At 40.8% G+C, this 27,683-nt stretch overlaps 1 protein-coding gene and 1 long non-coding RNA gene across 2 annotated transcripts in view; one reads left to right on the top strand and one right to left on the bottom strand.

Annotated features, from left to right (window-relative positions):
- The window catches only part of LOC122560472, a 19,557-nt gene extending 9,359 nt beyond the window's left edge, over positions 1 to 10,198 (top strand). The window contains exons 2-3 of the long non-coding RNA XR_006314740.1: positions 2,516 to 2,520; positions 8,878 to 10,198. This is a non-coding gene — a long non-coding RNA (uncharacterized LOC122560472). The remainder of the gene's footprint in view (positions 1 to 2,515; positions 2,521 to 8,877) is intronic.
- si:dkey-26i13.8 (kinesin-like protein KIF19) overlaps positions 1 to 27,683 on the bottom strand; it is a 207,935-nt gene that overhangs the window by 25,883 nt on the left and 154,369 nt on the right. The window contains exon 11 of the mRNA XM_043711105.1: positions 13,767 to 13,941. Within this exon, the coding sequence (XP_043567040.1) occupies positions 13,767 to 13,941 (175 nt within the window). The remainder of the gene's footprint in view (positions 1 to 13,766; positions 13,942 to 27,683) is intronic.

The raw sequence follows: 27,683 nt of genomic DNA, 5'->3' as shown, positions 1-27,683 counted from the left end.
CCATCTAGCTATCACACTCAGCTACCTTCCCCCTAGCCCCATCCCCCCTCCCATTTATCTCACCACCCCGTCGGCTCAACCTCATTCCTGATGAAGGGAGTTTGCCTGAAATGTCAATTCCCCTGCTCCTCAACTGCTGCCTGACCTGCTGTGCTTTTCCAGCACCACACTCTCGACCCTGCAAGGTCAAGTTGAAAATAAGAACACCATTAAATGTCTCGTGAATAAATTCATTCCTGACAACTGCATATGGAAACATTTGTCATCCAGGAATTGTAGGGAATGATGGTTTCCTACCGGAATAGAAATTCCTTTTGGGTGGTTAAGTTTGAGCTTTAGCTATCAGTTCTGCAACTCCATCAGATAGTCAACTGTATCAAAATCACAGTCCAATAGTCAAATTGGTACTGTCCATCTTATACTAGCAGACAAGACTTTTAAGCTTGTTAAGTTTAAAGATATTGTGCTGGAATTAATAAATGTGCTTGATCTGATGCTGCTGATTTGAATATAAAAACCAAGGGAATAATATTTTCCAGTGGGGAAAAGTACTGATCAGAACTGACGTAATTTGCATAGTGATCATCAGAATAGTTTGTCAGATAGTAGCAAAATACTTGAAAAGGACCATGCATCATCATTATCATCAGCATACCCTGCAACACAAAAAAAAAGTGTTGCAGTGAGTTTAAATGTCTTCCTGCCAAACAGCCCTCCTACACAGCTCAAAGAATACCCTAGCTACCGTGGGAATAATAACTTCAGCAGTGACAGCACGATTATCCTAAATAGTTTTCCATGGGTTGAAAACACAGCCAGGCTTTCAAATGGCACTTAGTCACAGTCACAAATTGTTTACACAGCACCAATATCACTCCATTACAAATTCATTCCAAAAATAGAAAAATAAACCAAAATAAAAGCATAATTGTAAATCCGGTGTGAAATTCAGTGGCATAGTCAGAACATTAAAGGCACTTAGAAGGGAGGCGATAGCCTAGCGTTATTATTGCTAGAATTAGAATGAGATTTACTGTCACATGTACTCAATTACAGGGATACTAAAATACAGTGAAAATTCACAAAGCTGCCATTTCTGGCATCCTTTAGGTACAAAGATAACTAGGTACAAAAGTTAGAACAATTAAAAGTTATATACAAAAAAAAACAGCATTACAGTCCTTCTCAAGCTAGGTACAAAATCTTAGGTATACATTAGAAAAATAAGGAAATAAAAGTTCAGTATTACAGTCTTTCTGAAGCAGGAAGTCCATGCCTGGATTCACCTTGAGGCCGGGATTCTGCGCTTGCATTCCTTGAGCCCAGTGGTCCAGGCTGGGCTTCACTGATGTGAGGAGCTCCCCTGGATTTCATTAAGGCCAGGAGTCCATGCTAGGCCTATGAGGCTGGGAGTCTGTGCTGGGTCTCTGGAGGCCAGATGCTCATCTAATCTCTGCTGGGCTACCTCAATACCGGGAGTCCCTAGAGGCTGCACTGGTTCAACTCTCCAACACCGGTGATCAGAGATGATCAAATTATGATCCCGGTCTCTAAATCGAACAGATTCCTCACTGATCAGAAAATCCTTGTGCTTCCTGCTCCTGACACACCCAGATATTGAAAGTGGCAGCTGAAAAACATGATAGTGGGGTGATATTCACCTCCTCTCAACTTAAAATTGATCAATAGAGATGTAGGAGAAAGTGAGGACTGCAGATGCTGGAGATCAGAGCTGAAAAATGTGTTGCTGAAAAAGCGCAGCAGGTTAGGCAGCATCCAAGGAGCAGGAGAATCGACGTTTCGGGCATAAGCCCTTCTTCAGGAATCTCCTTCTCCTTCGATAGCTCAGCTGGTAGAGCAGAGGACTGTAGAGTTAGTTCTCCATCGATAGAGATGTCTCTGGTTTATTACTGGCTAGGGTGTACACGGATGTAAACAGAGCTAAACTATTAATCTGGAGACCCAGATTAATTGGGCTTGAGCATTTTGTTCTGGGTACCTCGGTTCAAATGCCAGAAAAACCTGGAATTAAAAGTTAAATGGAGACCAGGAAACCAATATTGATTATCAGGTAAAACCCATCTGGTTCATAAATGTCCTTAAGGGAAAAAATTGCAATCCTTATCTGGTCTGGCCTACTTGTGACTCGAGATCCACAACAATGTGGTTGACTCTTAACTGTCCTCTAGCCAATTAGGGATAAGCAATGAATGCTAGCCTAACACGTGACACCCACACCATGTGAATGGATTAAAAAAAATGGAGATCCACTTTGCTGTGGTGTTTGGTAGGTGGACAAATATGGGTTACAGTCAGGCACGCTAACTTGGAAGTAAAGCAGGGGCAGTCACACAGGCTGTCAGGCCTTAAGATGGGCTGTTTAAAAGGCTTACCTGAGTGCTGGTACTTTATACAGATCTCTGGCACAGTCCGTCCCTGTTGCTCAGAAGGGAAGGGGGAAGATGAGCAGAGCACTAGTCATTTGGGATTCCAATGTTAGGGGGACAGATAGGAGGTTCTGTGGGAATGAGAGAGACTGTGTGTTGTCTCCCAAGTGCCAAGGTTCATGATGTCTTGGATCATGTTTTTGGGATCCTTGAGGGGGAGGAGGACACCGTAGGAAAAATGATGGTGATTTAAGGCAGAAATTCAAGGAGCTAGGGTGGACGTTTAACACTAGAACAAACAGTTGTTATCTCTGGCTTGTTGCTAGTGCCACATGCTAATGAGGAGAGGAATAGGGAGAGAGAGGAGTTGAACGCGTGGCTACAGGATGTTGCAGGAGGGAGGGTTTCAGATTCCTGGATAATTGGGGCTCATTCTGGGGTAGGTAGGACCTCTACAAACAGAATGGTCTAAACCTGAACCAGAGAGGTACCAATTTTCTGGGGGGGATATTTGCTGCAGGGGGAATAGGAACCTAAATTCTAGTGTCCGGGAGGTTGAGATTGGTGAGATCAGAAATATGGTTTCAAGAGTTTACCGGCAAGCAGGAAGGTGGTTTGAAGTGTGTCTACTTCAACACAAGAAGCATTCAGATTAAGGTGGCTGTACTTGCAACACGTGTTGGTACTTGGGACTTCAATGTTGTGGCCATTTCAGAGACATGGATAGAACAGGGACAGGAATGGTTGTTGTAGGTTCCAGGATTTACATGTTTCAGTAAGAACAGAGATGATGATAAAAGAGGGGGAGGTATTGCATTGTTAGTCAAGGACGGTATAAAACAGTAGCAGAAAGGACGTTTGAAAACTTGTCTACTGAGGTAGTATCGGCTGAGGTTAGAAACAGGAAAGGAGAAGGTCACCCTGTTGGGAGTTTCTGTAACTCTGGAATTCCGAATCGTTCCAGAGATGCAGAGGAAAGGATGGCAAAGATAATTCTGGATAGAAGCAAGAGTAACAGGGTAGTTGTTAATGGAGACTTTAACTTTCCAAGCATTGACTGGAAACACTATTGTGTGAGTACTTTAGATGAGTCAGTTTTTGTCCAATGAATGCAGGAGGGTTTACTGACACAGTATGTCAACAAGCCAACAAGGGGCGAGGCCACATTGGATTTGGTACTGTGTAATGAACTTGGCCAGGTATTAGGTTTGGAGGTAGGTGAGCACTTTGGTGATAGTGACCACAATTTGGTTATGTTTAGCTTAGCGATGGAAAAAGATAGGTATATAACACAAGGCAGGAGTTATAGCTAGGTGAAAAGCAATTATGATGTGATTAGGCAAGATTTAGGAGGCATAGGATGGGGGGAAGGAAACTGCAGGGGATGGGCACAATTGAAATGTGGAGCTTATTTCAAGGAAAAGCCACTGCGTATCCTTGATAAGTATGTACCAGTCAGGCAGGGAGGAAGTGATCGAGCGAGGGAGCCGTGGTTTACTAAAGACGTTGTATCTCTGGTCAAGGGGAAGAAGACTTGTGCGGGCAGGAGATGTGAAGGCTCAGTTAGGGCGTTTGAGTGTTACAAGTTAGCCACTAAACCTAAAGAGAGCTAAGAAGAGCCAGGAGGGGACAAGAGAAGTCATTGGCAGATAGGATCAAGGAAAACCCTAAGGCTTTCTATAGCTATATCATGACTAAATGAATGACTACAGTAAGATTAGGACCAATCAAGGACAGTAGTGGGAAGTTGTGCATGGAGTCAGAGGAGATTGGGGAAGTGCTAAATGAATATTTTTCATCAGTATTCACACTGGAAAAAGACAACTGTTGTCAAGGTGAATACTGAGATACAGACTATTAAACTAGACGGGATTGAGGTTCACAAGGAGGTATTAGCATTTCTGGAAAGTGTGAAAATAGATAGGCCCCCTGGGCTGGATGGAATTCATCCTAGGATTCTCTGGGAAGCCAGGGAGGAGATTGCAGAGCCTTCGGTTTTGATTTTCATGCCATCATTGTCTACAGGAATACTGCTAGAAAACTGGAGGAGAGCAAATGTCGTCCTCTCGTTCAAGAAGGGGCGTAGAGGCAACCCTGATATTATTGACCGGTCAGCCTTACTTCAGTTGCAGGTAAACTTATGGAAAAGGTTCTAAGAGATAGGATTTATCATCATCGAGAGGAATAAGTTGATTAGGGATAGTTAACACTGTTTTGTGAAGGGTAGGCTGCGCCTCACAAACCTTATTGAATTCTTTGAGAAGGTGACTAAACAGGTGGAGGAGGGTAAGCAGTTGATGTGGTGTATGTGGATTTCAGTAAGGCATTTGATCAGGTTCCCAGGTAGGGTATTGTACAAAATACAGAGACATGGGATTGAGGGTGATTTAATGGTTTGGATCAGAAATTGACGAGCTGAAAGAAGACAGAGGGTGATAGTAGATGGAAAATGTTCATCCTGGACCCTTGTTACTAGTGGTATACCACAAGGATCTGTTTTGGGGCCACTGCTGTTTCTCATTTTTATCAATAACCTAGATGAGGGCATAGAAGGATGGGTCAGTAAATTTGTGGATAACACTAAGGTCAGTGGAGTTGTGGATAGTGCTGAAGGATGTTGCAGGTTACAGAGGGACATAGATAAGCTGCAGAGCTGGACTGAGAGGTGGCAAATGGAGTTGAATGAGGGAAAGTGTGAGGTGATTCACTTTGGAGGGAGTAACAGGAATAAAGAGTATTGGGTTAACGGTAAGATTCTTGGTAATGTAGATGAGCAGAGAGATCTCGGTGTCCATGTGCATAGATCCCCGAAAGTTGCCTTCCGGGTTGATAGGGTTGTTTAGAAGATGTGTTAGCTTTTATTGGTCGATGAATCGAGTTTCTGAGCCATGAGGTCAATGCAGCAGCTGTACAAAACTCTGGCACAGCTGCCGTTGGAGTATTGCATACAGTTCTGGTCACCGCTTTATAGGAAGGATGTGGAAGCTTTGGAAAGAGTTCAGAGGTGATTTACTGGTATGGAGGGAAGGTCTTATGATCAAAGGCTTCAGGACTTGAGGCTCTTTTTGTTGGAGAAAAGAAGGTTCAGAGGTGACTTAATTGGGATATACAAGATAATCAGAGGGTTAAATAAGGTGGACAGTGAGAGCCTTTTTCTTCAGATGGTGATGGCTAGCATGAGGGAACATAGCTTCAGATTGAGGGATGATAGATACAGGACAGATGTCAGAGGTAGTTTCTTTACTCAGAGTAGTAGGGGCATGGAAGGCCCTACCTGCAACAATAGTAGACTCGCCAACTTTAAGGCATTAAATGGTCATTGGATAAACGTATGGATGAATATGGAATAATGCAGGCAAGATGGGCTTCAGATTGGTTCCACAGGTCAGCACAACATAGAGGGCTGAAGGGCCTGTACTGCACTGTAATGTTCCATGATCGCTGATGACAGATTCTATTGGTACTTTTGTGGATCCAGATAATTGGCACTTTTATTGTTGTGCAGCATTCATTTTTTCAACATAGTAATTTGTCCATAATATTCCACTATTTTTTAATGTGTTATTTACACATCCTGTCAGTAAATTACCTTGATTCTGTACTGTGTACAGTGAATCACAAAGCATGGAAATTCTCTTATGGGGGGCACGATGGGTCTTTTAGAATGGACTTAGGGCATAGTTTGGCATAGCATATAAGTGGATAGAGAGTCATAGCCTAGCATATGGACATAAGGAAGACTTATTGAATTTACATTTAAAAGATTGCCCTTTGCAGATAATAGTCCTTGATTACTTGGAGCTGCTGTGTCCTGTATAAGTTAGTAGTTCTGAAAAGGATAAAGCTGTATTAACTCCATGAATTTTTATGAAATCACAAGGACTTGGGTGAGGAAATGCTGTACATTTAGGATCTTGAAGAGCAGTAACCAGTTGTCCTTGGGATCCAGGTATTATTAGGCATAGTTACAGCAAAGAATTGAAGACTGTGGAAGGGATAATTTAAAAGCTAAAGATGATACAGTCGAAGAGAAGAAGACAGTTACAAGACGTTGAGGTCATGATAAAAGTGCCAGATTCATAATCTAACCTTCAGTTAAGATGGGAAGAACTAATTAAGGCTGCAAGCACAAGACTGTGTTTGGGAAATTCAGACCATGAAAGATAGGAAATTATCAACTTTGCCTCCAGAAAATGTCGTTGAAACTTTATTGCTGGAACAGCACAGCAGGTCAGGCAGCATCCAGGGAAGACCGTGTCCAGAAAATGTCACCTTCCAATTGAACTTCAAAGCCACGAGAAAGCTCTCGGTAAGCAGTGGACCTCTACAGTATTGCTACTTAACAGAATAAGAAGCATCAGGAAAAGTAAAACAAAGAATGCAATGGTATTCGACACAATATAAATACTTTAAAAATAAAAAGCATGACAATTTATAGTAAAGTCTTCAAGGGAAAAAAATTACAACATTCAGACACTACAGAATTTAAAACCTCCAATATAATAAGCATAAATAATTACATTATGAAGACACAACATGAGAAAGTGAGGACTGCAGATGCTGGAGACCAGAGTCGAAACATATGGTGCTGGAAAAGCACAGCCGGTCAGGCAGCATCAGAGAAGCAGGAGAATAGATGTTTAGAGCATAAACTTATGCTCAAAACATGGTCTCTCCCGCTCCTCTGATGCTGCCTGACCGGCTGTGCTTTTCCAGCACCACATTTTTTGATATGAGAAGTAATACTGTCTGGAACTAATATCAGAGGTAGGCCAAAAAGAAGAGGAGGATTGGATATCTTGGAAAAACAATTCTTAAGATGCAGCATTACTTAAACTTAAGACCAAATATGACATCTTAAGCTAACTGAGTAAATACACTATTGCATTCAATAGGATGTACAGCTGATGACATAGTAGATTGTCAAAACTTTAAAAAAAACATTTTGAAGCAGCCCTACCAGCTTTCGACAATTAGTTAATTTGAGAAGAAATTATTTTCTTAAAAGAAAAAGAGTTAACAGAACACTTCTGCGCTCGGGAACCCATGGATAATTTAGTTAATTATCTATATAGATTAATAGAAAAATGTGACGATGAAGCTTTAAAAATCAAAATTCATACTGAGATAGATTTGTTGTTAGAATTATTGAAGATTCTTTATCAGATTTATTATAAGCCAAAGAAGATTTGACTTTGGAGAATGCTATTTGGATTGTGCTAGAAGCAAAAAGCAAGTGAATTAATAGAGAAATCCTGAGGGAAGGAGGAACCTTCAGGATAGCACAGAACCCATTCATTCTAGATTAGATTGCCTGAGGCGGGAATTGAACCCGGGTCTCTGGCGCTGTGAGGCAGCAGTGCTAACCACTGTGCCACCGTGCCACCCATTCTATAAGCTACAAACATCCTAAAGACACAAAAACTGACGCAAAGCGTACACCAAACAGAACTGTATTAATGCTCCAGAATGAATAAAAAAAAACCATGAAAAGTACAAACAATACCCAGCGGTGACAAATGAATGTGGTATCTGATACAGTCCAGGTTACATCCAGAAGATGTGCAGAAGTAGGACATTATAGAGTCAAAACAGTCAACTGCCTATTCACAAATTTCGGAGATCCACCATTCATATACTGAATGCACTAGTAGGGGACATTAGGTGATCCATCTAATGAGAGTTTGACAAAACTTGTTGATGCCAATGGACATCTTATTTAGATTAGATTACATTAGATTCCCTGCAATGTGGAAACAGGCCTTTTGGCCCAAGAAGTCTACACCGACCCTCCGAAGAGTTACCCACCCAGACCCATTTCCCTCTGACTAATGCACCTAACAGTATGGGCAATTTAGAATGGCCAATTCACCTGGCCTGCACATCTTTGGATTGGATTTGGGAGGAAACCAGAGAACCCAGAGGAAACCCACTTATTTGTCTCAAGTAAGGGGCTAGTGTCACTGTCTCATCAGATCAAGTGCCAAGGCTAAAGAAACAGAAGTTACATCATATGGAGACTAAACTATTTGGTTCACATGCCATAACATATGCTACATCACAAAGAGGTTATGAGAGTTGAGAACGTACATGTGATTTACAATCAACACTTTTGAACCTGTACATATTACTTGACTTCAACAAGAGATAGTGAACAGGTCAAGAGAAATTAAGCTTTGCTAAATCTATCCAAAGACAAAATTGTCTCAGCATAACACAGTAAAGTATCTAATTAAACTTCCTAGACGCATGGAGGAACTCAAAAACAGGAGAACAATTGAATCCTTGCATTGATATAAGAGAATATAGAGCAGGATATAGAGAAGCTGCAGAGCTGGGCAGAAAGGTGGCAAATGGAATTAAGCTTTGCTAAATCTATCCAAAGACAAAATTGTCTCAGCATAACACAGTAAAGTATCTAATTAAACTTCCTAGATGCATGGAGGAACTCAAAAACAGGAGAACAATTGAATCCTTGCATTGATATAAGAGAATCATTTCGTATATCAACAGGAAGGAAATATGTGACTAAACAGTGGAAATGTTTTCAATTCTTAACATTGGACAATCTACAGATGATGAGAGGGATGGAAGGGAAGGTACATTTAAGACCTAGAAATCAGAAAGAAAGGAAAAGGCAGAAGAAATTAAATCAACATGATTTCTCGGCTGAAGTGTGTTTATTTCAATACAGTGAATATTATAGGTAAGGCAGATGAGCTCAGAGCCTGGATCAGTACATGGGACTATGATTGTGTGGCCATTACAGAGACTTGGTTGACAAAGAGACAGGATTGGCTGCTCAATATTCGAAGGTTTCATTGTTTTAGACAAGATAGTGAGAAAGGTAAAAGAGATGGGAGGAGTTGCATCACTAATCAGAGAAAATGTTACATTTGCACTCAGAGGACATACTGGAGGGCACATCCCCTGAGGCAATATTGGTCGAGTTGAAAAATAAGATCGGTGCAATCACTCTGATAGGATTATACTATAGCTGCACCCCTCATCAGCCACCAAGACATTGAGGAAAAAATATAGACAGATTGTGGAAAGATGCAATAAAAATGGAATTGTTATGGTGGGTGACTAACTTCCCCGATATTAACTGGGACTCCCTAAAAGCAAGGACCTTAGACGGGGCAGAATTTGTTCAGTGTATCCAAGAGGGTTTCTTGAAACAGTATGTGGATAATCCAACTACAGGAGAGGCAATACTTGACCTTGCACTGGCTAATGAGCCTGGCTCGGTGACTGACCTTTCACTGGGAGAGCATTTTGGAAACAGTGATCACAATTTGTTCAGATTTGAGATCTGAGAGAAAGGATAAGTTAGGACCCTCAGCAAGGTAATAAACTGAGGGAGGACAAATTACATCAGTATTAGGCAGGAGCCATGGAGTGTTAACTGGAAGGAGCTGTTATCAGGCAAGTCCACATTTGACATGTGGGAATTGTTTAAAGACCAGCTGATGAGAGTTCAGAACCAGCATGTTTCACTAAGGAGGAAGGGCAAGGATGGAAAGGTAAGGGACCATTGGATAATGAGGAGGTTATGAATTTAGTCAAAAGGCAAAAAAGCATATCTAAGGTTTAGGAAGCAAAAATTGGATAGGGCCCATGATGAAGAACCCAAGCATGGAATTAGGAAAGCAAAAAGGGGCAATGAAATGATCTTGGCAAGTAGGGTTAAAGAGAATCCAAAGGTATTCTATGCATACATTAAAAACAAGAGAATAAGGTAGGACCACTGAAGGACAGAGGAGGGAACTTGTGTTTGGGTGGGTAAGATTCTAAATGAGTACTTTGTGTTGTATTTACCCAGGAGAAGGATATGGAGAATCATGAGATTTGTATGGAGCATGCTAATATGCTAGGGCAATTTGAGATCAAGAAAGAAATGGTGTTGAGATTCTTGAATATCATTCAAGTTGATAGGTTCCCAGGGCCCAATGGGTATCTACCCCAGGTTACTGAGAGAGGCAAGAGACAATTGCTGGGTCTTGACCAAGATCTTTGTATTCTTGTTAGTCACTCGAGAGGTCCCGGAAGACTGGTGAGTAGCTAATGTTGTTCTTCTCTTCAAGAAGGGAAATTGGGATAATCTAGGAAACTATAGATCGGGGAATCTCACATTGGTGGTTGGGAAGCCATGAGCGGAATAGGATTTATATGCAATTGGAAAAGCATAGCCTAAAAAGGGATCATCAGCATGGCTTTGTGCAGGGCAGGTCATGTCTTACTAACTTAATTGAATGAGGAGAAAGTGAGGTCTGCAGATGCTGGAGATCAGAGATGGAAATGTGTTGCTGGAAAAGCGCAGCAGGTCAGGCAGCATCTAGGGAACAGGAGAATCGACGTTTCGGGCATTAGCCCTGAAGAAGGGCTAATGCCCGAAACGTCGATTCTCCTGTTCCCTAGATGCTGCCTGACCTGCTGCGTTTTTCCAGCAACGCATTTCCATAACTTAATTGAATGTTTGGAGAAGGCAATGAAGGTAATCAATGAGGGTAGAGCAGTGAATGTTATCTACATGGATTTTAATAAGGCTTTTGACAAGGTCTCTCATGGTAGGCTCATCCAAAAGATTAAGATGCTTGGGATCCACAGTGACTTGGCTGCATGGATTCAGAACTGGCTGGCCCACAGAAGATAGAGGGTAATAGTGGAAGCATTTTTCAGGCTGGAGGTCCATGACCAGTGGTGTTCAGCAGGGATCCAGATTGGGATCTCTGCTGTTTGTGATATGCAATTGACTTGGATGAAAATGTAGATAGATGGGTCAGTAGGTCTGCAGATGATACAAAGATCAATGGAATTGTGGATAGTGTAGAAAGTTGTCAAAGGATACAGCTGATATGGGCAGAGAAAATGGATGGAGTTTAATCCAGGTAAGTTTGAAGGACTACAATTTAGGAGATCAAATGTTGAGGAAAGGTATAGAGTTAGAGTTAATGGCTGGACCTGATCTTGGGTTCTACTCCATAGCTTCCTGAAATTGCCACACAAGTAGATATGGTGAAGGTAGCATATGGACGCTTGCCTTTATTGGTCAGACAATTGAATACAAGAGTCAGGCTGTCATGTTGCAGCTTCATAAGACTTAGATTAGGCCACATCTAGAGTATTGCATTCAATTCTGGTCACTATATTACAGGAAGGATGTGGAGGCTTTGGAGAGGGTGCAAAAGAGATTTACCAGGATGCTGCCTGGATTAGAGGTTATGAACTATAAGGATAGGCTCAAAAAAACAAGTTTTTTTTTTCTGGAGCGGCAGAGGCTGAGGAGAGACTTGATAGAAGTTTATAAAATTGAGATACATAGAAAGGATTGACAGTCAAAATCTTTTCCTCAAAAGTGAAATGTCTAAAAATAGAGGGCATTTAATGTGAGAGGCAAAATGTTCAAAGGAGATGAGGGGCAAGATTTTTTTAAAAAAAAGTGTGGTAGCAGTCTGGAACATGCTGCTAATGATGGAGGCAAATATGATAGGGGCCTTTAAGAGACCTTTAGATAAACACATGTGAATGCAAGGAATGGAGTGACATAGACCAAAGGCAGGCAGAAGGGATTAGTTTAATTTGGCATCCTGTTCAGCACAACATTGTAGGCCAAAGGGCTCATTTTTGTACTGTACTGTACTATAATGTAATTCAGCAATGTTTGTGAGTAGAAGCAAATACTGATGATAACGAGTGACCGAAACCACTCAAGCACAGTATCATTCCAACAATGATACTGCCTGCAGAACAAATTGTTATTGCAGATCTAACTTGCATGTTGGATGAGCTGACAACCTAAATTCTCAAGGAATATTCTTTAACATAAATTATGTAGCTTGCAAAGCAGAATTATGAGTACCTAATAACAGAGATAATGCTAAGGAAACAGCAGTCCCAATTGGGATAAATCTTTGATACACCAGTATAACAACCATGGAGGAGAATGAAGATTAGATTAGATTAGATTAGATTAGATTAGATTAGATTAGATTAGATTAGATTAGATTACTTACAGTGTGGAAAGATAGCCAACCTATTGAAGTACACTTTAAAGTATAGTTGTATCAGAGTTTGGGAGTAAAGAGATGAATGAATACAATGAGGTTAAATTGTATACAATTCCATGGTCAAAAAGAAGAAAATACAGCAAGAAGAGCTTGTTTATTTCTACTAAGCAGTTGAATTCCATGAGATAAAGTGCTCTTCAGCTGATCTTATAGCACCCACCTAATTCAGCAGGGAAGAGTTGTGCTATGAAAGGTATGCAGGAAATTAAGAACCCTCCAGATAAGGAGCACCTGTAACCACAAGTGTCCTCACAGGTTTAATAACAATGCATAGCTTATCACTGTTGCTTGCACCCGATTGCTATCATGCAATTAATTGAAGATAAGAGGCCCACCTTGTGACAATTTGTTACTGGTTGGTCTTCTGCCACTGGAAAGTAAGTGTCCTTGGGTCCAGTCAAAGGGAAATGAATGGTGGCACTCACTCCACCCACTAATACCACACCATGAATTACAAACCTTTAAAAATTGACCCAACTGCTTACAAATTGTGGTGAGGTAAGCTGTGCCTATCTCCGAACTGGCTCTGTTGACAGTGCAGGTTGACAGTCACATCCCAAACTAGCCTGCATTCTTACAAAGGTCTGGTGAAAATCAGAAAGTCCAGAAATGGTTCTGATAAAAGTCAGAACTACCTCATTTTTAAAGGACTCCCAAATCAACCTAACTCAATGACAATCTAGGCTGATGTGTGCGTGCCCCAAGAAAACATACTGGAAGCCTTGGAATCCAAAGGCCTTCTCCTCCTTCAGACCCATTTGTTTGTGGTAAAACGTTACAAAAGGAGGTGTGGAGTTCTATCTCTCAGCTAGCATATGGCATATCTTTAAGAGACATGCTCATGATTACATTACTGTATTGTAGAATAATAACCTCATGGTAGAAAGGTCTCAGACTCCATCTGAATTGAGGCCATTTGAAACATAGTATGCTACCCTTTGTAACCAAATAGATTAATAGTAGCCCAGATACTGATGTGACTGTAATATATACAGCCATCAGGAGCTGTTAAAGCTTTCAGTACTATACTATACCCATGCATCATTCTAATTTTATAGGAGCTAACATAAGTATTGCCTCATCAGATACAAATACCCTGCTGGAAGCAAAAGCTCAAATTTGGCACCAGGTCAGAGGGGAAAGTGGTTCCACTAGGTTGTAGGAAAACCAGCATGATCAAAAGCATATATAAACTCACTGAATCATACAGTATTAGTAATGGAAGTGCTGAATTGTTCAGTGCATTTACATTCTGTCAGCCAATGCAGTTCATGTTGTAGTGGTATTATTAAGATACTGTGGGACTCACTCAGCTACGGTTAGTAAATGTCTAGAAGTATCAATGTGAAGCTCCATGTTGGTGTTTTCAAGTTCCACAAGGCTGCGACGGATCTCCATCTGTTGCCGAAATGCAATCATTAATTGGTCCCTCAGTCGGTCCAACTCCTCTCGGTTATATTGCACTGAATGTTGTTGTACCTCAGCTGGAATTACATTACAAAATTACACATGAATTAAAGAGAGACTACTGCTCCTTTAGAGCTTTTCCCGAATTGTGTTTGAGGAATTCGGCTCATTGGCTATTTATTACCCAGTTTATTCCTTCATCAGCCAAGCAGGCTGGCAGAGATGGGAGCAGGTTCCCCATACCTGTTGCAAAAATATCCCGTCTATTCTCTGTCAATAAGTAACAGGGTTCCTGACAATGATGGTCAGTCTCACTCAGGTGAACCCTTCACCTTCAAAGAATTGTCATGTTAGCCATCTTGAACCTAGCATCTGACCACACTTGGCAGAACACATTTTTATCCATGCAAATTTTTATATCAATTGTAATTTTGCTTGCAGGTTGTATATTTTTCCATGCTGGGGAGACAAACCTTACGAAAAATGCTCCTGACAGTTTTCCATATTTTTTTTTCTTTCATGGGAAAGGGACATCAGTGGCAAGGCCAACATTTATTACCTATCCTTAATTCCTATTGAACTGAGTCACTTGTATGGTAATTTCAGGGGGCAGGGCAGAATCAGACACATTGTTAGTCTGGAGTCACATGTGGTCTAGATGAAATAAGGATGGCAGATTTCCTTTCCTGAAGGAGATTAGTGAATTAGATGAGGTTTTACAATAATCAATAATAGTTTCATGGTCTCCATTACTGAGATGAGCTTTTAATTCCTGAACTCAAGTTCCACCAAGTGCTGAAATGGGAATTGAACTTACATTCACAGAACATTAGCCTTGACCTCTGGATTGGCTGGAAGTCGCATCATGAGCATTTCTACATTAAGGATGATAGATATCTTTCCCTAAAGGATATGAGTGAATTACATTGATTTTTATGGTCACCATTATTGAGACAGCTTTCAATTTCAGATTTTATTGATTGAATTTAAATTCATTCAGCTGTTGTGGTGGCTTGATGACATTAGCCTCAGCATGTACATAACGAGCTAATGCCATTACCACCACTACTTTCTTGCATTCAATCTTCCCTTAATTTTAAGACCATGGCTCCTTTTCAATTGAAGATGGCAAAGTAACAGAGGTGCTAGTCAAATACCAAGTGATGACCATTTTCAATAAGAGACTATCTAACCACCGCCCCGTTACATAACAATAGCATTACCATCACTGAATCTCTGACTACCAACATCCTGGAGGTTACCATTGATCAGAGCCTGAACAGGACTAGCCAAATAAATACTGTGGCAACAGCAGCAGTTCAGAGGCTCGGAATAGTGCAACAAATAACTCACCACCTGACTCTTCAAAGCCTGTCTACCATTCACAAAGCATAAGTCAGGAGTGTGATGGAATACTCTCCACTTGCCTGGATGACTGCAGCTTCAACAACACTTGACATCATTCACAGCAAAGCACACCATTTCATTGGCACCACATACACCATCACATCGTCCACCACACCCTCCATTATACCTTCCACCATCAATGCTTAGTAGCAGCAGTGCGTACCATCCACAAGATGTACTGCAGAAATTCACCAAAAATTCTTAGCTCATTTCAAACCCACACACAATTCCATTGAGAGGGACAAGAGCAGCAGATCAATACCACTGCTTGGAGGTTCTCCTGCAAGCCACTCACCATACTGACTTGCAAGTATATTGCTGTTCCTTCACTGTAGCTGGGCCAAAATCTGGAATTCCCTCCCTCAGAGCACCTACAACACATGGATTGTAATAGTTCAAGAAGGCAGCTCACCATCACCTTCTCAAGGGCAACTCGGGATGGGGAAAAAATCCTGGCCTAGCCAGTGATGTTCACATCCCATGATTGAATAAAAAAGGTAGATAAAAACCTATTTCACCGTTTTAGTTTATAAGTATTAAAATTACTCAGGTATATTTGATAAAACTTTAAACTTTTCTGTGGCTGAAGTCTATACATTTAATAACAAATATTTACATCTATCTCAAGCATACCATGTTCCATTGTCTACTCTAATACAAATCAAAATACATGAACAGCTACAATGCAGCATTAGCCAAATGTATAGTCAATTTTCTAATTTCATACCGTTTCATGATTTTTGTGTTTTTTTAAATTGTGCTATGATTCCAAATCAGGCAAATCTCAAATTTAAGAGTTCGAAAAACACCTTGAGATGAGGTGACATGATCAGAAAAGTATTTGTCGTATTCTGTTTTCTGATTAATGAGGGAGAGAAGTTTCTATGTTCTGTGCAGTTCCATAAACACTGTCCATCAATAAAAATACAAAACAATTTATGACTTTTTTTATAGAGTCATAGAGATGTACAGCATGGAAACAGACCCTTCGGTCCAAATCATCCATGCTGACCAGATATCCCAACCCAATCTAGTCCCACCTGCCAGCACCCGGCCCATATCCCTCCAAACTCTTCCTTCGTAAACCTCTAAAAGGTCACCCCTCAGCCTCCGACGCTCCAGGGAAAACAGCCCCAGCCTGTTCAGCCTCTCCCTATAGCTCAAATCCTCCAACCCTGGCAACATCCTTCTAAATCTTTTCTGAACCCTTTCAAGTTTCACAACATCGTTCCGATAGGAAGGAGACCAGAATTGCACACAATATTTCAACAGTGGCCTAACCAATGTCCTGTACAGCCGTAACATGACCTCCTAACTCCTGTACTCAATACTCTGACTAATAAAAGAAAGCATACCAAACATCCTCTTCACTATCCTATCTACCTGCGACTCCACTTTCAAGGAGCTATGACCCCACACTCCAAGGTCTCTTTGTTCAGCAACTCTCCCTAGGGCCTTACCATTAAGTGTATAAGTCCTGCTAAGAGTTGCTTTCCCAAAATGCAGCACCTTGCATTTACCTGAATTAAACTCCTTCTGCCACTTCTCAGCTCATTGGCCCATCTGATCAAGATCCTGTTGTAATCTGAGGTAACCTTCTTCGCTATCCACTACACCTCCAATTTTTAAATAAATTGCACAAAATCTGTGTACATTTTTAAAAAGAACAGTCACTGAACAGGTTTTTCTTTTTCAGTATCACTGTTCAGCAGAGAGGAGATGGAGACAGAGCACATGGAATCCAGTCTGTTCCCTGCATTACCTTTGAACATAGAACACAGAACAGTACAGAACAGTACAGCACAGTACAGGCCTTTCAGCCCTCAATGCTATGTCAACCTTTTATCCCACTCGAAGATCAAACTAATCTATATTGTACTGTCTTCCATACGTCTATCCAAGAGTCGCTTAAATGTCCCTAATGGATCTGACTCTACTGCTCCCACTGGCAGTGCATTCCACACGCTCACCACTCTCTGTGTAAAGAACCAACCTCTGGCATCTCCCCTAAACCTTCCTCCAATCATCTTAAAATTATTCCCCCCACGTGAGAACCATTTCCGCCATGGAAAATGTCCCTGGCTATGCCTCATCATCTTATACACCTCTATCAAATCATCTCTCAGTGAGAAAAGCCACAACATTTCTTCATAAGACATGCTCTCCAGTCCAGGCAGCATTGCGGTAAATCTCCTCTGCACACTCTCTAAAGCTTCTACATCCTTCCTATAATGAGGCAACCAGAACTGAACACAATATTCCAAGTGCAATCTAATCAGGGTTCTATAGAGCTACAGCATAACCTAGCAGCTCTTAAACTCAATCTCCTGCTAATGAAAGCAACACACCATGTGCCTTCTTAACAACCTACCAACTTAGGTGGCAACTTTGAGGGATCAATGGACATGGACACCAAGATTCCTCTGTTCCTCCACACTGCCAAGAATCCTGCAACAGCCCTCCATACTATCCATAATTCCACAAACCTTTATGTCATTGGCAAACTTACTAACTCACCCTTCCACTTCCTCATTCAAATCATTTTATGAAAATCACAAAGAGCAGAGGTCCATGCAGAACACCACTGGTCACTGAGCTCCAGGCTGAATAATTTCCATCAACCACCACCCTCTATATTCTATGGGACAGCCAATTCTGTATCTAGATAGCCAGATTTCTCTGAAACCCTAGCCTCCTTATTTTCTGAATGAGGCTACCATGAAGAACCTTATCAAACACCTTGCTAAAAACCATGTACACCACATCCACTGCTCTACCCTCTGCAATGTAAGTTTTCACATCCTCAAAGAATTTAATAAGGTTTGTGAGGCATGTCCTGTCCCTCACAAAGCCATGCTGAATATCTCTAATCATGCTATGGTCTTCCAAGTAATCATAAATCTTGTCTCTCAAAATCCTCTCCAATAATTTGCCCACCACAGACCTAAGACTGACTGGTCTGTACTTCCCAGGATTATCACTCTTCCCTTTCTTGAACAACCTTCTGGTACTACTCCAGTGGACAGCGAGGATGCAAAGATCATCGCCAAAAGGGCAGCAACCTCTTCCCTCACTTCCTGTAATATCCTTGGGTATAACCCATCTGGCTCATGGGACTTATCTATCCTTATGTTTTTCAAAGTTTTCAGCATATCCTCCTTCTTAACATCAACCTTTGGATTTCCAGTCATATCATAATATGCAGCAGATAAAGATAACTGTTAATAAGTCAGTGAAGTCTTTCCAACTTTCTACTTCACTCTCTTCTAGGTATGACTGGCTATGACAATGGTGGGAAAGTTCACAATGTTTAAAAAGTACACACGAAATGTCAGAGTTAAAAATCACACAATACCAGTTTGTTGAAGGAGCAGCACTCTGAAAGCTAGTGCTTCCAATTAAACCTGTTGGACTATAACCTGGTGTTGTGTAATTTTTAACTTTGTACACCCCAGTCCAACACCGGCATTTCCAAATCAATTGAAATATCAGAACATTCAAGGCTATGGCAGATAGTCAATGCAGTTTTGATGGCCAAAGGGCCTCTTCTGTACTGTTGGACTCATGGCTCTAAGAAAGAACTCTTATCAGAAATTAATGTATCTGCCAGTGGTTCCTCACTCCTGTAACTACTCTCCTGCTCTAGTACCATTCCAAAGCTCAGAGCTCTGACAGGAGGACACTGGGCTGAAGAGAATGATCTGGGGGCCAGGCAACATTTGAGTACTGTGATTAGTTTTAATCCCCTTATTTAAGGAAATATATTATTTCTTTGAAGGCAGATCCAGAAAGTTCACAAGGATGATCCCCAGTGTAGATGGATTGTCTTATGAGCAAAGGTTGGAACTCTATTTCTTAGAACTTAGAAGAATGAGAGGTGATTTCAAATCAAGGCAAATGTAGTGTGTCTGTTGATTTCAGGCAGAGCTTGAAAAGAACCTATCCATAACATTGTCAACTTCCTGGAAGTCATTCAATCAAGACATGAAAACAGTGTGGATTAGCCACATAGATAATGCAGAGCAGCCATATAACCATTCAAAAATAGTAGATCAACTGTTGAAGAAAATCTCTGAAGGCAGACCTTAAGCATTAACCAGTTTATTACACAATGTATCATGGGGAGACCAGTGTCCTAAGTATGGCACAGCAGAACTTCAAAGTACAGCAGATAGTTACAGGATTATATACAGAACAAAACACGGGCTGAGACACAGGCTGACCATTAATTACAAAGAGTCAGGATGGTCCGAGGAGGTACTGAATCAAAGGTCAGCTTTCGGGGTCAGCCGTAATTGATGCTACGCATTCCACAAGTGGACAGGAGTGAAAGTTATCACCTAACATTTGTCACAGGAATCCGCATCAAATGTAGGACAGATGTCCTTAATTAGAGAAACAACACATGTTAGCAATACATTGTAGAGAGAGAGAAGCTAATTGACAAGATGAGGCACCTTTGAATAATTAAGCCATATACACACCAGCAATACATCACATTGAGAAAGCAGCTAGCAGGCAGGTTGAGACGTCTTTGAATAGATAAGCTACACATCCACATTACATCTTTGTGAGAGAGGACCTAAGCTATGTGCGGGAGGCTGTGAGACGGAGCTACACGCCAAGTACTATTGTTGTCCTGGGTGAGGGTCCTTAATCAGGAGGGAAGCCACTGCCAAGAAAATGGCTTCCACACCAACCATATAAATACTGTGGGCTACCCTAAAAATACCAGGATCCAACAATATTAATACTTCAGTAGATTGCTCCCTCTAATCATATAAATAGTTTAACAGTCATTTAAATACAATGGGACAGCCATATTAATACTGTTGACTTGCCATACACATATTCTTGTCCAGGTATATAAATACAGTGGTCTAAGCATATAGATGCTGTAAACCAATCGCATAAACGCAGTGGACCATCATATACATATAGTGGAACAATTATATAAATCCTATGGATTAGCTGTTGAAATAGATAAATCCATTGGTCTAAACATATAAGTGCAGTGGACAAGCCATATATAAATAGAGTGAAACAATATACAAATACTGAGGACCAGACATTTAAATGTTGTGGACCAACTATTTAATCACAGAATCCAAGTACAGAAGATGCCCATTGGTTCTGCATCAACAAATGCTTCTCCAACTCTACACTAGTCCTACTTTCAGTACTTGCCCCATAGCCTTGATTATTGTGATGTTTCAAGTGTTCATCCAGGTACCTTTTAAAAGGTTGTGAGATTTCTTGCCTCAACTACCTTCCCAGATTCCCACCACCACTTTTCCTCTAAACCTTTTGCCTTTCGCCTGAAAACTATATCCCTTTTTATTGGCCCTTCGTCAAAAGAGATCCGCTGTTTCTTTTTCCATCCTGTCCATGTCCTTTAAAATCTTATACAATTCCCTCTCAGCCTTCCCAATTCAAAATAAAACTATTCAGCCCCTTTTCATAGCTAAAGTGCCTTATCCAAGGAATCATCCTGATGAATTTCATCTTTTCCTGCTCCAGTGCAATCATAGTCTTCCTATATTCTGGTGACCAAACTGAACATAGTATTCCAGCTAAGGCCCAACTGAAGCTTCTGTACAGCTCCAACACAACCTCTATGATTTTTTTCCTTTTTTTTGGCAAGACTCCAAGGAATATTTATTTATTACACACTAGACTTCTTTTCTCAGAACATTTAACAACTTGATTTCTGGAGAGAAAACTATTGAGGCAAAAACAGAGCGGCCAGCCTAGAAGCTCCTCAAAATCACTCTGTCTTCTGCAAAAGTGGTGTCAGAATTGTTTTTTTTTCCAATCAACATTCCCTTTGGTTGACTGGTTAACACTGATCCTCCTTTGATTGACCATTTCAACTTCTGACCAGCTGCCAACCCTGAGCATAGCAACAGCTCAGTGCTGATTTATTTTGTCTCTGCAGAATAGTAGTTAAGTTGTATTGCCTTTCAGGCTGGTTCCTAACAACAAGCATTTGCCTTTGTTCTCTTCTCCTTTAAAACAAGTAGCTGTTCAAAGTTCAAGTCTTAACCTCAACTCACAGTTTCAAACCAAAACGAAAAGAAAATAGTGATGGTCTCAACACATATAAATACCTTAAACTGGTAATATGTTGTCTAGCCAAATAAATACAGGGGACTAAATACATAAATGCAATGGGATAACCAGTTCCTCTATAACACGATGGTAGCGAACTTGTGTAACCCTACATTATAGAAAAATCAGGCTTTAGAAACAGCATTTAAAGTGTTGGCAATGTAATTATGTTATAGCCAACAAATATTTTAAAAGTTCATGCTTTAGAAAGTGCATGCCCAATTTGTCAATCGCGTTATACCAAATACACATTGATGAAACACATATTATGGCATAATGACTTGTAAATACTGTGAGCTAGCCATATTATGGAACAGCCATTTGAATCATGCATGAACTAAATAAGTAGTGAACAATCCATATATAAATATAGTATAATGACCATATAAACACAGCCCACCAACCACATAAATACTGTGGAACAACCACATAGATACTACGGACCAGCTATATACAAGTCTGGGTCTTGTTATTTTGTTTTTGAGAATTGTGGATAGAAATGAGAAAGAACTGATTTAAAATCCATGTTTTGAAAGCATGTATTCAAACACTCATGGCGAGGATTTCATTTATACAGCTATTTGAACAAGTCATAATTAATACAGAATCAACCTTCTCTGCTCTGAAGAAAACAGCCCAACCTTATCCAGCCACTCTTCGTAATGAAATGCTCCATCCCAAATAATAACCTAGTGAAACTCTTCTGAACCTTCTCCAGCGTGATCACATCCTTCTCATAGTATAGAGATCAGAATTGTACACAGTACCTAATCTCTGACCTAACCAAAGTCCTTTACAGATCCAACATAACTCCATCCCCCCAGGTCTTGTAATCGATGTCTTGACTGATAAAGTCTTGTATGTCTTCTTAACTACCTTATTAACCTGCCCTGCTACCTTCAGGGTTCTGTGGGTACCCCAAGGTTTCTTTGTTCCTCTGAGCTTCCTTGCATCCTGTCATTCTTGTCTTGTTACTTCATCCAAAGGCATCACATCACACTGAAATGATTGCCAATGAATTGAATTCAAGAAGTTGTGTAAAGGGTGGCAACAAGAAGTTGATTGATCTATGGACTGATGATCAGTTACTGATGGCAATGGCCTTTTGCTTGTCAACCATACGTTTGGCTGTCAGGTACCTGAACAGCTTGGTGCTGGGAACACGTTACAGAGAAGTAGTTCTGGCACTGTTTCCCTGAGTCTAACATTAAACCTGTAGAGAATGAGTTCATTTTTCCTTCAGTAATTGCAGTAAGCTGGACAAAACTGAGTGGGAGGGTGAACTGATAGAAGATGACTGATAGAGGGTGACTGTCTGCGTGGAGTTTGCACATTCTCCCTGTGTCTGTGTGGGGTTCCTCCCACAGTCCAAAGATGTGCAGGTTAGGTGGATTGGCCAAGTTAAATCGCCCATACTGCCCAGGTTGCACAGATTAGTTGGATTAGCCATGTAAAATACAGGGTTACAGGGATTTGGAGGGGTGAGGGTGTGAGGGGTCTGTGTGTCTGGGTGGGATGCTCTTCACAGGGTCAGTGTGGACTTGATGGACTGAATGCCTTGGCTTCCACACTGTAGAAATTCTATAATTCTAAAGATGCAGAGATGCGTCAGTCTGATTTGGGTAAGCTAAGTGAGAAGGTAAATGCACGTCAGATGAAGTATAATGTGAATAAATGTGGAGTTAAATGTTGGTTAGGAAACTTTGGTTAGGAAAACAGGAAGGCAGATTATTATCTTAATGTTGATAGAAAGAGGAAATTCAATGAGACCTGGGTATTATTGTACACCAGTCGCTGAAAGTAAATATGCAGGTGCAGCAGGTGGCAAAGAAGATCGGTGGTATGTGGGCTTTCATAGTGAGAGGATTTCAGAACAGGAGCAAAGATGTCTTACTGCAATTGTGCAGGGCCTTAGTGAGAAGAAGGTAATGTTCTGGGGACCCAGGTTTGAATCCAACCATGACAGATGATGGAACTTGAATTCAACAAATATCTGGAATTAAGAGTCTAACGATGACCATTGTTGAGTGTCAGAAAAACACATCTGGGTCACTCATGTCCTTTTAGGGAAGGAAAGTGCCATTGTAAGCTGGTCTGGCCTACATGTGACTCCAGACCCACAGCAATGTGGTTAATGCTCAATTGCGCTCTGTGCAATTAGGGATAGGCAATAAATGCTAGCCTAGCCAGCAACACTCTTATCCAATGAATGAATAAGAAGAAGACCACAACTGCAGGACTGTATGTAAGTTTCATTATCTGAGGAAGGATGCTCTGGCTATGAAGAATGTTCAACAAAGGTTGCAAGGTCCTAGGTCAGCAGGACTGATGTAGGAAGAAAATCTGGAGTGGTCAGGACAAAGAAAAGTGGAGGGGGTATCTTATGGAAACTCCTAAACTTCAAACAGGACTAGTCAGGATAAACAGGAAGGATGTTCTTGAAACAGGGGTCACAGTTGAAGGAAATAATGTAGGCCATTTTGGACTGAGATGAGGAAAAACTTCTTCCACCAGAAAGTTTTGACTCTGTAGAATTCTCTGCCTTAGAAAGTAGTTGATGCCAATATGTTGTGTGATTTCAAGAAATAGTTGGATATAGCACTTGGGGCTATGAGGAAGGAAGTGGGAACAGAGTATTGAGTTGGATAATCAGCCATGATCACATTTTCAGTTAAGCAGGCATGAAAGTTTGAATGGTCTACCCCAGTCCAATTTTCTATATTTCTATGGAAAAATAGTGCACTGCAACCAACCTAGCTCTCAATGCCAGTAAAACTAAGGACTTTTGGCGGGATGTTACTCATGCCCCCCTACACATTAACAGCACAGAAGTGGAATGAGTGGAGAGTGTCAAGCTCCTGGGAGTGGTTATCAACAACAAGCTTTCTTGGACTTTTCATGTGGACACACTAGTTACAAAGGCCCAACAACAGGCAGCTGAGAAAATTTGGCATGACGGTGAATACCCTTGCCAACCTTTAGAGGTGCATCATCGAGAGCATTCTGTCTGGATGCATTACTACCTGGTATGGCAACTGTACCATTCAAGATCGGAGATGGTTACAGAGAGTGGTGAACTTGGCCTGGACAATCACAAAGGCCAACCTCCCTGTTTACCTTGCTGTTTACCTATTATTTACTTATCCATGCTATTTAACTATATGATCTATCTGTATTGCTCGCAAGACAAAGCTTTTCACTGTGCCTTGGTATACGTGACAATAAATTCAATTCTATGTGACTTTTAATTGATAAATCAGTGATGTTTTTCAAGTGAACCAGTCACCCTGCACCTTTTGCAAACTATTGGAAATACCTGAAGAAGGAAAGTCAGGAAGGATTGCTGCTGGGTCATTTTTGTTGGTCATTTATGTAAAGTATTTCGATGAGAATATAAAAGGCATGTTTGGTAAATTTGTAGATAAGGCTAAAATTAGTGGCATGGTAGACAGTGAAGAAGGTTATCTAAGATTACAAATAGATCTTGATCAATTGGGTCAATGTGTTGAGGAGTGGCAGATGGAGTTTAATTTGGATAAATGCGAGATATTTCATTTTGGTCAAATAAACAAGGGCAGGACTTCTACATTTAACCATAGACCCTGGATAGTATTGTAGAACAGGGGTTCAGGTGCATAGTTCTTTGAAGTTTGTATCACATGTAGAAAGACTAGTTAAGGCATTTAGCACGCTTGCCTTCATTGCTCAGACCATTGAGTATAGGAGTTGTGATATCATGTTGAGGTTGTACAGGACATTGATGATGCCTCTTCTGAAGTACTGTATCCAGTTCTGTTATAGGAAAGATAGAATTAAGCTGGAGAGATTTACCAGGATGTTGCTGGGAACGGAGTTTGAGTTATAAGGAGAGGCTGGATAGGCTGAGACTTTTCTCATTGGAGTGTAGAAGGTTGAAGGGTAACCTTATAGAGGTTTATAAAATATTGAGGAATATAGATAAGGTGAGTGATAGGTGTCTTTTCTCTAGAGGAGAAAGATTTAAAATAGACATGAGGGACAACCTTTTTAAACAGAGAATGGATTATGTGTGGAATAAACTTCCATAGGAAGGATTGGAGGTTGCTGCAGTTACAACATTTAAAAGACAATTGGATAAGTACATGAATAAGAAATGTTTGGAGGAATATGGGCCAAATGCAGGCAGGTGGGACTAGTTTATCTTGGGATTATAGTCGGCATGGTTAGACTGAAGTGTCTGTTTTCACGCTGTATGAGTCTATGACTATAAATATCAGCAAAAAAAAACTTAATGGACTTTCATTTTATAGAATCCCTACAGTGTGGAAACAGGCCAAATGGCCCAACAAGTCCACACTGACCCTCTGAAGAGTCACCTATGCAGACCCATCCCCTACATTTACCCCTAACTTACACATTCCTAAAATCTATGGGCAATTTAGCATGGCCAATTCAGCGAATCTGCACACCTCTGGATTGTGGGAGGAAACCAGAGCAAACACACATGGACACAGGGAAGAATGTGCAAACTCCACCCGTACAGTCTCCTGAGGCTGGAATCAAACCCAGGTCCCTGGCACTGTGAGGCAGCAATGCTAACCATTGAGCCACCATGCTGTGTGGAGAAAAACCACTGAACATCTTTCTTGTTCTCTCCCCACTGTCCATGTGTATTCTGTGTGTGTTTGTGTGTGTGCGCACGTTTGTTGTTATGGACCAGACTAAACCCCTTCAAATATATGGAATAAATCCCTGTCAACACCGGGGGAGTTCTTACACTATGCAGTCTGCAGTGGTTCAAGAAGCCAGCTTACTGCCACCTCTACCTGGCAATTAGGGGCAAGTACAAATACAGACCCAGCCAAGATGCCCACATCCATGTTAAGAGAAAAATACAATCTGCGATGAAGTTTTCCAATTAATTTCTTTAGTCATCAAGTTTAAGATGCTCAGCACTGAGTAACAAACAATGTTCTACATTACTGGTTGGACACTAAGTTACATATTCTCAAGTCAGGTAATGTTGGAGTCAGATTGATTCAATCACTTCATTGTTCCTAATGCGTTTCAGTATGTTGTACATGATTATTATGTGCATAGAGCAACTTTTCATGAGATTAGCAATTTAATGTTAACGTGTGCCCAATTTATGAGGTGGCTCATGTTCCAGCCTGTGCTCAGTAGAGGAACTGGATTGGGAATACTTGATTCAAATCATGCCAGCCATCAGGAATTTCCAGATCTCACTGCATTTTAATCCAAGACCCAGGCACAAATATTGAAAGATACAGGGAAAGAAATGGAATAAATTGTTATTTGTAAAAATTTTTATTTCCTTAGTCCAAGTATATTCTCCAATTTTTTTTAAAACCCTCTGCTTCATTATGAATTATTTATATTAACATATTATTTTAAAATGTTACTACTGAATCTTGCCAAACAATTTTGGTTGGAAAATTATTGTAGTCTTAATCTACCAGAACTAACTTTAATTTTTGTCTAATATTTCTCAGCGCAGCTAACATCTTTAATGTTCAGATGTGAAATTTCGGAAGGGCGAGCGAAATACCCCTGATTCAATCAATTATGACAGCAAGATACCACAGATCCTGGGAGGTGCAAAATCAAAACAGAAAGTGCTTCATAAACTCAGCAGTTCTGGCAGTAATCCGTGGAGAGAGAAACAGAATTAACAAGTTTTCAGATCAATGTTGGCCCAGCACCAATTCTAATCAAGGTCTTGACCCAAAACATCTACTCTGTATTTGAAAACACAGGTACCACACAATCTGCATAATCACAAGGACTACCAGTGACTCAATGCAATAATTAGTCACCTCTAGCAATGTCATTGAAATCGAGCTGATGCTCTCTTCTGATCCAGTGTTCTGACTGCTGAGCTAAGCCAAACAGCTATCTACAACTCTGGTTGTCACTGATAACTGATCAATCAGTCTAACTGACTGAGCTGTAACAAATAGCTGTATAATACCCTGAAAATTTTCAATTTATCAAAAACATCATAGAAATACGTGGAAGAATGTTCTGGGAAAATTGTATGTTGGCTGAGATATAAAAGGACCAGTCTGTTACCCTATCAAAGACATTCCTGACACAGTTGGATTTTAAATTTACCTGGAATTCACCAACACATTCCACCCTGACCTTAAATTTACCTGGATTCACCAACACATTCCACCCTGACCTTAAATTTACCTGGACCATCTCTGACACCTCCCTCCCCTTCCTGGACCTCTCCATCTCCATCAGTGACGACCGACTTGACACTGACATTTTCTACAAACCCACCGATTCCTACAGC

The sequence above is a fragment of the Chiloscyllium plagiosum genome, chromosome 21 (assembly GCF_004010195.1).
Source record: "Chiloscyllium plagiosum isolate BGI_BamShark_2017 chromosome 21, ASM401019v2, whole genome shotgun sequence".
Taxonomy (NCBI): Eukaryota; Metazoa; Chordata; class Chondrichthyes; order Orectolobiformes; family Hemiscylliidae; genus Chiloscyllium; species Chiloscyllium plagiosum.
Note: the sequence above shows the minus strand (reverse complement) of the source record. Positions and strands in the feature narration are given on the sequence as shown.